Source organism: Rhagoletis zephyria, unplaced genomic scaffold (genome assembly GCF_001687245.7).
Source record: "Rhagoletis zephyria isolate East Lansing unplaced genomic scaffold, Rhagoletis_zephyria_1.1 Rzeph_scaffold_01556, whole genome shotgun sequence".
NCBI lineage: Eukaryota > Metazoa > Arthropoda > Insecta > Diptera > Tephritidae > Rhagoletis > Rhagoletis zephyria.
In genome coordinates, this window is record NW_016158640.1 from 102165 (window position 1) to 113611 (window position 11447).

The 11447-nt window shown below is 34.4% G+C and overlaps 1 protein-coding gene across 1 annotated transcript; it reads right to left on the bottom strand.

Annotated features, from left to right (window-relative positions):
* Nucleotides 1-7554: 7554 nt before the first annotated feature.
* LOC108364431 (uncharacterized) lies at nucleotides 7555-8730 on the bottom strand. Its single transcript, XM_017618099.1, has 2 exons — nucleotides 8017-8730; nucleotides 7555-7954 (listed from the first exon to the last, which is right to left on the bottom strand). The coding sequence occupies exons 1-2, from the start codon at nucleotides 8624-8626 to the stop codon at nucleotides 7731-7733; spliced, it is 834 nt and encodes a 277-aa protein (XP_017473588.1). The 5' UTR covers nucleotides 8627-8730; the 3' UTR covers nucleotides 7555-7730.
* Between the last annotated feature and the right edge of the window lie 2717 nt (nucleotides 8731-11447).

Here is an 11447-nt window from a genome sequence, read left to right on the forward strand (position 1 = left end):
TAAAAAATAAAGTTATAGGCATACATATTTTATTTACTCACATTCGAGGTAAGGTACCATTTCAGTTAGGTCTTTAATCTTGTTTTTGTTCATTTTCGGCTTACATAAAACAAGCATTGTTTGCTGAAATAAATTGTTTGGGGTTACGTTTACGAAACGCCCACGGGAATGTTTTATAATACATGGAGAATTAATATCAATTTCCTCGTGACTCGCTTTATATCCAATATTCCATAAATTATTTTAGTTGTACTCTAAATATTTTACTTTCGAAAAAGTCACAAGGTTAAAGTTCAAAAATCCAGCTTTTTGTGAAAAGTTTTTGAAATCCTCAGGAGCCATTTGAAGAATTTTCAAATGGGTTTTGGGATATTTTACATTTTTTATAATTTGTACTAATGCTAGTGAACTCGGAATTTGTATCGAAAATTTGTGAAGGAGTTCGTGCGGTCATTCCCTGTTAAATTTGAATTTCACTGGTATAGGCACTTATCTATACATGGTGAACCCAGCTTTCTTCCACCTCTTGGTTTTCCCTTCCTATCTGGATAAGGTTTTCCACTTTCCCGCAGCCTTTTCCTTACATTTCGTTTCCATAAGCACTTATTCCTTTGACGTTTTCTCGCGGTTGTTGAATCCTGGAAATTATTTTAGTAGTTATACTCCATGTTTTCACAAACAATAAAAACTTACACTAATTATCGTCTAAGCTAGTGTTCGTAAAATGTTCCTTGGCGTGCTGGGTGACCCATTCATGTCCAGAATGGCCTTGGCACTTTCGTAAAATTTTTAAGTTCGCCGATGGTGCATATACATATGTATGTATGTACATACATACAAACACCAATTAATTTCATTTAAAGAAATGGCGTGTCGTCCATTTCTGCTGTAGCGTAGGTAGTGCATAGGCCGACATCTACCTCTCAACCTACGAGGTTGGTGTCTAGACTTTTCTTTATAGGAACTTTGTAAAGCAAAGATTATATAGCTGTCTGGACACACAACATTGCAAGTGACTGGACACACAACATTGCTAGTGTCTGGACACACAACATTGCAAGTTGATAAAAGAGTTGTAATAAAATACATTTATTTTAGAAATGTGTATTTTACAAGTAAAAAGAGAAAAACTATGAACTAGATTCATTATATGCACAATTTGTACTTTTGAATTTTTTACTATTTTCTCTTTTCGTGTTTTTAACTCACAAAACTTCGCTCTCTATTGTTGTAGTAACATTGAACCACAAGATACATTTTGAAGTTTTCTGAAGCATTTTCATTCGATTTTCGCGAAGAAAAGTCTTGAATGTACTAAACGTACGCTCGGCGTTAGTTGATGCAAGTGGCGCCCAATTTAAATATGGAACGTTTAAAACTTTCATATTATCAGGAATAAAGGCTTTTAGAAAGGTAGAAAAGGCAAAAGGCAAATATTTATAAAAAGCCAAAAAAAGGCATCATTAAATGTGTATATATGAATCAGGGACATTCTTAATCGAATATACATACTCTATCTCTTTATCAGAAAAAAGGCAAATTCCATAAAATCCGTTCCCTGCTTATAAGCAACCTAGAAAAAATTTTAGATTCCCCAGCGAAAGCGAAGGCTCGGATGTAGAATCTGGAGACATTAAAAATGTGAAATTAAAGCTCGAGCAGCAAAATTATTTTTTTTTTTTTTTAATATAATATGCCCCTTTTGAACTTTGACTACTAGATTTACAGTCTGTACAGGTTAAGCACTCGTTCAATGTTCTAATAATTTACAAAATTTCTAAGTAATAAAAACGATGACTTAAGTTGATTATAGCTTTTTTAATGTTATTCCTAACATTCGCATTCGTACATTCGTATTCCTTAAATTCGCATTCGCATTCGCGAATGTGAAAAATATAACATTCAAAACGTCCCTAGTATGTACATACTCCAAAATCATTTACTGATAACCAGGGAACGGATTTTATGCAAATTGACTTTTTTCTGCTAAGGAGAAAGAGTATATTCGATTAAGAATATCCACGATTTAGCTTTCCCCGATTCCATATATACACATTTGATGTTGCCTTTTTTTTGCCTTTTCTACCTTTAAAAAAGTGATTATAGCATTTACAATTTTTTTTTTTTAAGATTAAAAAATATACACAATACACATGCCCATGCGGCTTATAGAAGCGCAGGGACCTCTTGCCAAATTGGTGTTGGAAAAATTCAAAGCCGTTTTCTCAGCTAACGTAGGCTTGGAGACAATAAGGGGTGTGGATAAAATTGTAAAGGGCGAGGAAACGCCCTTATTCCTGATAATATGAACGTTTCAAACGTTCCATATTTAAATTGGGCTCCACTTGTATCAACTTACGTCGAGCGCACTTTTAGTACATTCAAGGCTTTTCTTCGCGAAAATCTAATGAAAATGCTGCCAGAAAACTTCAAAATGCATCTTGTGGTTCAATGTTACTACAACTATACAGATTAAAGTTTTATGAGTTAGAAACTCTAAAGGATAAAATAGTCAAAGATTCAAAGTACAAATTTTTCATATAATGAAACTAGTTCATAGTTTTTCTCTTTTTACTTGTATTTAATATAAACCTTTCTAAAATAAATGTATTTTTTGATTGTTCTTCGTATTTTCTGTCTTTTTTTAGTGCCTTATTTTGCTTTTTTTGCAATACCTAGTGCCATTTCCTGCCTTTTTCGCTATTTTGTTTTGCCTTTTCCAGCCTATTTCGTTATTTTATTTTGCCTTTTTTATAGGTTTTTAGGTCCTAAAATCCGTTCCCTGCTGATAACGTTCTTACATACATACATATGTATGTGCATATTGCTTCCTATATACTACCATAGAATAAACAGTATACAGAAGACGCACCACGAACAAATTTATTTATCTTCGGCGGACGTAATACTAGAACCCGGACCAGAGCAGAGAAGTTAACATCACGTCCAGTATGAATAACATGGCGACCCGGAACAGAGCAGAGGAGTTAACATCACTTTCAATATGAATAACATGAAGTTGACATCTCGCCACAAACACACACCGTGATCAGCGTTGCCGCGAGCTTGAAAAAAAAGTATCAGTTGCCGAGAAGAAAAAGTATCAAAAGCAAACATAACTGTTATTTGTTAAACTTTTATAAAAAAAAAAACAAATAATAAATATAATTTTGTAATTAAATCCAAAGTTATAAAAAAAATGTATATTACTTTTGTTAAAAAAAACAGAGAATCTGCTTGCTTATTTGCATAACAAAAAAAAAACTTATAGGGCCCCTAAACCACACAAAAGCATTGCGCAACCCGATACTTGTAAAAGTCAATATTGTGGAAACTACTACAGAATAAAATTGCGCAAACCTTATTTTGGAGAAACGTTGCTCAAGTAAATATGTGCAAGAAATATGAATGTGCATTGTATATTTTGATAGCTTCAGATTTAAAACGCAAAACAAAGTATTAAAAAATAATAATTTTTTTCTACGCTCTTATCCATACCTTACAGCACGATACCAAAATCAAATCTAGACTAAACATTTCGCAGTTGTCGCTATACGCAAGCCCGATATTGCACAATGTTTTTCTGTGGTTTAGAGGCCCTATAACAGCGGCGCGTGCAAAGAAACTCCGAGTTGTTTTTCCCTTATAAGAGTTAGCAAATCAAACTTATAAATATCTATTTATAAATTTTGAGACTTTAAATAATAAGAAAAAAATATTTGCCTTTAAACTAGTAATATTATTCATAGCTTTCAAAAATTTATTTCTGCTAGCCGAAAGTATCAAAATAGGGAATTTGTGTACAAAAAAATATCAAAGTGTCAAATCTTACAATTTAGAAAAAAAGTATCAAAAATTATTAAATTGTATCAAAACGGTAACGCTGATCGTGATGGAAAACGAAGATAGTTAAGGCCCTGTCTCCACAGGAAAACACTGATGTCGTGATAACTATGTCACGAAATATATTTCCAATGGAGACCGCTCATGGACTGCAATATATGTCAGCGCTTATTGCTTGACATCTATTGCAGGCAATTTGATAGTTTGACAGCCATATTTTCATTTGAAAGAAAGCGTGCTGGTGGTAGCATCGATGAAATTTTCATATTAAATCAAAATAAGAATCTGTTCTCTAATGGATTATTTATGATTACGTTTTAGGAAATTATTCAGCAAGTTTTTTTAAGATTTAAATGTTTTTAAACACCGAGATTGAGAGAATGTTGTCTGGTGGCGTCATGCGGCAAATGCTTATTTCAAGACATCAAAATGCCCACACACTAGGGATGTTGCGAATGTGAAATTTAAAAGCTAACATCCGCGGATGTGGATGCGAATGCGGATGTCAAATATTTTTAAGAAATAATTTTGGTGAGTACATTAGGTGAATTAGGTAAATAAAAATGGAAAAGTTAGTAATTTTTAATAATGTTTTTTATTTAGTACTTAAATTAAAAAATTGGAACATTGTATTCAGGAAAGAGTAATTTTGCTGCCTTTTCGGGTTACAGCCGAACCTGCGCCACTAAATAACTACTCGCTCGAGGCGACAAACTTGAAAAACTTGAAGCTTGACAAAATTGTGAATTTTTTCGATTGACGCTGCACCAGTTGAGAGGACCTTCAGTTATATTTATTTTTTTATTATGGTGCAATAATTCACAATCTAGCATCAGGGCAAGATCGTTGTTTAAACCAGGGGTTCCCAAACTTTTTTCGCCGCGGCACCCTTGTTGTGCTAAAAAAAAATTCGCGGCACCCCTCTTCAAATGTGTACGAAAACAAGAAAACACAATGCAAAATTTATGCTCCTTTAGCTTTAATGTGAAAATTGTTTTGATGATTTTATTATTTCCTTTAAGTTTATTGGGTGCTTTAACAATTTTACCCTGAAATCATTTGACGCTGAAAGCTTGCTGGTGTATTTGTTTTTAACCGCCTTCCCAAAAAGGAGAAGGTTATCAATTCGTCGGAATATTTTATTTTTTTTATATATGCTACCACATAACTTTGGACCACGTTAACCGATTACTATAATTCTTTTTTTAAAGGAAAGGAAAGGGTACCTCACAAGTGGTCCCATTCTAATTTGGTTTAAATCCGATCATTGGATCATGAAAAAATTAACGATAATCTAAAATTTTTATATGGGAATTGAAGTCTGTTTTGTTTTTTGCTTAAAAATTACTTGCTTATGTAAACATTTGTTATAATGTGGTCTTACATAGAAATGTAAAAGTAAATGTCATTAGTATATTTAATGCAATCTTGCCAACAGCAGTGTTTTGTGGATATACTTGCCTCCAGAACTCTCTTGGCTCCTTTCGTAGTATTTAATATTCAAAGTGCTGTCTTCACTGATGTCCAGAAGGCTTTCAAAAGCTTAATTTGTTATCTCTAGGTTTGCTTTTCGGATCATATGAAAACGGGTTTGTTATCCAGCTGTAGACATCCTCAGAGTAACTGTTGGGAAAATATTCGACAATGGTTTTTTCTAAACCTTCCAAGTTAACGCTGGTAACGCGCGTTAAAGCTAAGAAAATAACTTTTACAACCAATTTCACGAAAGCAATTCAACTGAAAAATGATTTTAATTTTAATTGGAAATTGACAGAAATTAAAAAATCATTTTCCATTTAAATTGCTGGTGAAACCGGCTCTTATCAATATTCTTGGCGTTAACTTCGAAGTTACATACGTTTTTCTGATTTACTTTGTTTATTTATGGGGTTTTCATGCAAACTGCTAGAAACTCTAAAATATACATGTCACCAATAAAAAAAAATCTCATCGCAGCGTCATCCAATTCGGGTTTTAAATCTAGTGGCGGCATCTTCGTAGTCACCATGGAATACCGACAGATCATACAATGACTTCTCGTGGCGTTTTCTACCTCTTTCTTCCTCCTAGACATCCTCCTCCTTTCGTTTTTCAAACCACTGCAAATGTCCGCACACTTGCTCTATTTCAAACTATTTTTCTTTACAAATTTATCGATAGCTTTAAAAGTTTTGTCGCTAGTGGTGTAAGTCTCAAGTACTTCGCTCATCAAAAGTTCTTCTTCGATTTGCATTTCGAATGGGTACCTCACTAACACGAGAAGAAGATTAAGTCCCACTGCGTCGGTACTTTCGTCAAGTTGCAAACTTTTTAAATAAGCACCAATCTCAAATATACAACCTTCACAACGGTATACCCCAAGGCTCACCCCTTTCTGTGACTCTCTTCATAATAGCCTTCAACAAAGTGAGCTCCATAACCTCCTCTAATCCGCTTGTCGATCACTTCATATACGCAGATGACGTTTTAGTGTTTACTAAAATAATAGACCTGAACCAAGTCAAAAATGCATTCCTAAAAATTTTACATGATATTAATGTATGGTCTCAAAGTTCTGGCGCCAATATATCAGCTAGCAAATGCTCCACATTCCATATACATATGTCGAAAACACAATTACTCCTTCCCCTACATATCCTTTTCTAACATCCAAATTCCCCATTCTAACACTTTAAAAATATTAGGCATAATATTTGATAAGAATCTCACATACAAAGAACACTGTAAATCGGTTAGGTTAAGCTTATTCTCTAGACTAAACATTATAAAATTTTTATCCTCCAAACGTTGTTTGTGCCATACGAATTCACTTGTAAATATTACAAAGGCCTTGTTGTTATCAAAAATCGATTATGGACTACCGATATATGGATATTGCGCCAGGACTCATATTAAGCTACTCCATGCTCCATATCACATCGCAGCTAAAAGAAGTATTCGTGCGTTCCCAACATCGCCAACAAAAGTGACACTCGCAGAAGCCGGATTACCTGATATTTCCTCTAGAGCTACACGTAATACTATGATGCTAATTCCAAAGTTGTTTCACGCCAGAAACGAGTTATTGTTTGCACAAGTTAAGACGGCCATTGAAAAACCAATCGCAACTAACAAACCTTCCACCATAATGCGCTGTTTAAAACTAGCTAAAGAGCTCCATATCATAGCGACTCCATCATTGGTTGAAACAGCAATAGCTCCGACTTGTTCCTCGCTCATAACATCGCTTATCAAAGAAAACAAAGAAAATCCAAACACTTTACCAGCAACAGTGAATATAAACAACTAGACAATGAAGCCCTAGAGCCCTTCAAACATGATTGGGAGATTGTTTATACGGACGGATCCAAATCCAGCACCAGCACTACGTTTGCTGTGACAAATAAGTTTGGTGCCACCATTGCTGTATACTCCTTGCCGACGGCGCACACAGTGGCCGTGTAGTGTATTTAATGGCTATAAATCAAGGAGGTTGCGGAGCTTCATGAAATTTTGCACAAATTTATTTTAAATTTTTTAAGAATTTTAATTTTTTTTTTACAAAAATACGCCCACTTTTACGCCCACCTCCCATACAACTTAAATAGAAAATGTGGCATAACTTCCATGATTTTAAATATATCAACTCAATTTTCATAACACATTAAAACTATAATTGTAGAATGTGCTCCTGAAAATATGAACTTAATCCGCCCATTTTTACGCCCACCTCCCATACAAATGATATTTCAAAAATGCCATATCTTCTGTAAATTTGTAACTAGAATGTTTATTTTTCGCAAAAATGCATATAACATCTATTAAATGCTGTTTTGCAAATATGAAGAAAATCCGCCCACTGTAACACCCACCCCCCATACAACTCCAATACAAAAATTTTTACAGTTTCACTCTATTTCATTTATTAACAACTTTTTCACATCTTCGTGATAATCTAATTTTTTAAGCTTCAATTTCGTTCTAAATGAATTGATGTATGGGTCGGAGGATATCAACAAATGATGCATTACGTCTTCGTTAGTAGAAGAGCGCCCAGTCTTGCGCGAGTGATATAGCCTATAACGTCTATAATCTTTGTTCCTCGCTTCCTGCGCTTCTTCTGATAACATTCCTTTGAAAAATAAACCATATGTTAATTTAAAATGTATGAAACAAATTGTATATTTAACCTACCTATAGGTAGAATGGCCTCAGATACAATTTTGCTACCATGTATCAAAACTTTATGCACTGTGATGGGCATGTAGTACCATCCATACAAATCAATGTACAATTTTGCCGTGTCTATACAATATATTTGGAATTTCTCAGCGTCTATTGCCTGACTGCAAGTTATTGTGGATAATATAATTTTGAACCGATGAATCAGTTGCTCATTTACTCCTGTTATGTCAGCTGTAATTTGAGGGTTTTCAAAAAATCGTCGAGCTGTATTCCCATTGTTGCTGGAACCCATTCCTTGTTTAACCACATCAACATTTATTCCCAATACAAATTTAAGTCTTTTTTGAATTGTGGCCTTGGCTTGTTCTTTTATTTTTGTGGTTTCTTTATTTGTTCGCCATGCTGCGAAGCTTTTATTGTAAGCGATATGTAATATGCATTCCATAAATTTTATGCGCGCATGCAGAGGTGAAATACCAAATTTTAAAGCCTCTCCCGAATTTGCTCTGATTGCCAATTCGTCTAAATTGTGCATCTCCGTTGGCTTAGCACCACATATGAAGCACACGGACATAGAAGAGCTGCCAGTTAAAGTTGTTGCCACTTTACCATCTATCATAGTCAATGAAAGCTTATGAGTAATAAAGAATTTCTTATTATGAACTTCAATAATTGAATTTGTTAAATTATTTATTTCATGGTTTACTCGGTTAACTTCTTCATTTATTACGCTTGCTGTCTCCTTAACAAATTCAAATTTTAACGGCCTGCAATGTTTCGTTGATGATGGCTCTAAATTTTTCCACAAAACTTTTGACTCATCGTTCCGTTCAGTCATTACCAATGGCACAAGTGACGTCAAGAACATACTTTTGTCTGAAAAAGTCTCATTCGCAAATTTTTGGTGATACTCTGAATGTCCTGATGAGCCATCACATCCCCATTTACTCATGAGTTGCATATATTTTGGAAATGATGCTACTTCATTTTCGGATTTTGACTTCATCAGTCTAGCTGCCGTGTGATCCAAAAGCTCCTGCAAACTAACTTTGCTTAAATTCTCCTCTACTTTTACGTTTGCTGGATAACACGATTTTTTTGCTGCCAAAACCTTTTTGTAGCTTGGATATATATTACAACCAATATCTTTTGCTGATCTTCGCAGTACTTCATACTGGTGTATTGTCAATGAAGCATCAACAATGAGACTAAGTGCTTTTTCAGGGCTAAAACATTTTTGGACTTCATTTTTGTTTTCAATTTTTTTGGCAGCAGATAATATGATTGCTTCAGAGTTGTCTTCACAAAATGAAGTCAGCTTTTTCCTTTTCGTTCTGGCATTGCTCTCCTCAAAGGTTTTCGTTGGACGTCCACGTTTACCAGGAGTAGGCTGGGTTTGCTCTTCTTCATCCACTGTATCATCCACTACTTCATCAGTCAACGTATAAGAATGTGTTAGCCATTCTTCATTGTCATTAAAAAATCTTGATGAAGTACGCTGACTCTTGCTCCACTTCTTTAAAAATTGAGGCATAAATGTTTGTTTCAAAAACCGTCTGAACTTTTCTTGATTTTTCTCAGACACGATTTTATAATTCACGAAAACTTTACCAATTATAAGATCAATATCTTTTTTACATTTAAAAACAATTTCCGAAAGCGTCCTGAAAGATATTTTTGACTTTTCCATTGTTTTTAATAAATTTGCTTTAATTGCTTAATAAACACTCACTTATCACTTTACCACTCTCAAATATAATGTAAATATAATGTAATGTTCGAACTTTTTTTATCGGTGTTTGTTTTGATTATAGGCCCCAAATGTCAAACTGTTTCATCGTTTGCTTTCATTTGTTTTCTTCTATATGAAAATTACCAACAAGTTGTTGTAAAAATCGCCTCTGTTTTACAACAACACGCCCTGCGGCCACTGTATTAATACACTATGGTACCGATATTGCTTTGATAGAAATTATTATTATATTAGAGTAACGAAGTGCAGAGGGCAATGACTTATTGTGTGTTAGCATCATTTAGAGACTTTAAAACAAACGTTTTGTTGTTATTATAACCGTACACATTATTTTACATTTAATGTTGTTTATAATATGTAGCAAATAAACGAGTAGCAAAGAAAGAAAGAATGCGCACTTGTTTTTGCACGCGTAAAATAACGCATAACGCATATTTTTTACTGTAATTTTTTGGGCTTTCATTGTTTTTTCGGCGGCAGGCAAATTGGGGCGGTTTTTTTTTTTAGTCTGTTAGCTGAGACTCTCAGCTTTAATTTGGTATAGGACTCCATGTGTCGCACTGCTTCGCACACAACTAAAAGTCTAACGGAAAATCATAAATGTTTATTTTTTTTGGCTCAAAATATATTGTCAAAGGAAATTTTTTTTTCAAATTTTTCAATTTTTTTTTTTTATTTACATAATGCTTAATGTCTATTTTAAGTGAAAAAATACTTATAAGGTACATTCGGTGTATAGTTTATAAGTATCAAGCTTTTGAATATGACATAGAAAACTATCACATTTGAGACTTGTTCACATACTTCAACTTTGAGGTGCTCGGGACAGAAAACCTATGGAGATATTTGCATGAAATTTTCCACACATGACCTTTAGATACTTTTTAACCATCTGTGCAAAAATAATCAAAATCGGAGAGCAGGTCCAAATTGATTTATCGCCGCAGTGGACACAGTGTGAGCCGCTGCTCTACTTGAAGCAGTACTTTTTGCCTCTCATAATGGAAGGAAAACTTATTTGTAGCGACTGTAAATCCGCCATCGAAGCTGTTTTCAACCAATCAAACGACACACCAATGATCATGAAAATTCGCAACATCCTACTTCAGTACACCAATCAAATCAAAATAATGTGGGTGCCTGCCCACATAGGTATACACGGTAATGAAATGGCGGACAAAAGAGCAAAAGAAGCCGGTAGAGAGCCTCTGCATATGGCTGACTATTTCACCGAAAAAGATATACGGACACTGGTAAATAGATATCTAAAAGATATATTTTCAAGTGAATGGAACAGTTTTAACCATTACTATAAAGGCCATAACCCTAGTAGCGAGAAACCTACTTACCATATAAGCTCCTCCTCTAGGAAAAGATCGATATTCGTGCGTCTCAGGATTGGGCACACACTCGAAACCCACGTTCACCTCTTGAATGGCGCTTCCCGTCCAAATTGCTTGCACTGTGGATCTTCTGATTTCAACGTTATTCACCTCCTCGACCACTGCCCAAATCTACAACAAATTAGAACTTCGATATTTGATAACAACAAACCATCTGATTATCTTGCACAAACGGTAGACCGTCATATTGAACAAATTGCAAAATTTGTGACACTAGCTAAAATTAATGTATAACCATCCAAACATTAAAAAGAAAATCACAAAACTTATGTAGATTTAAGACC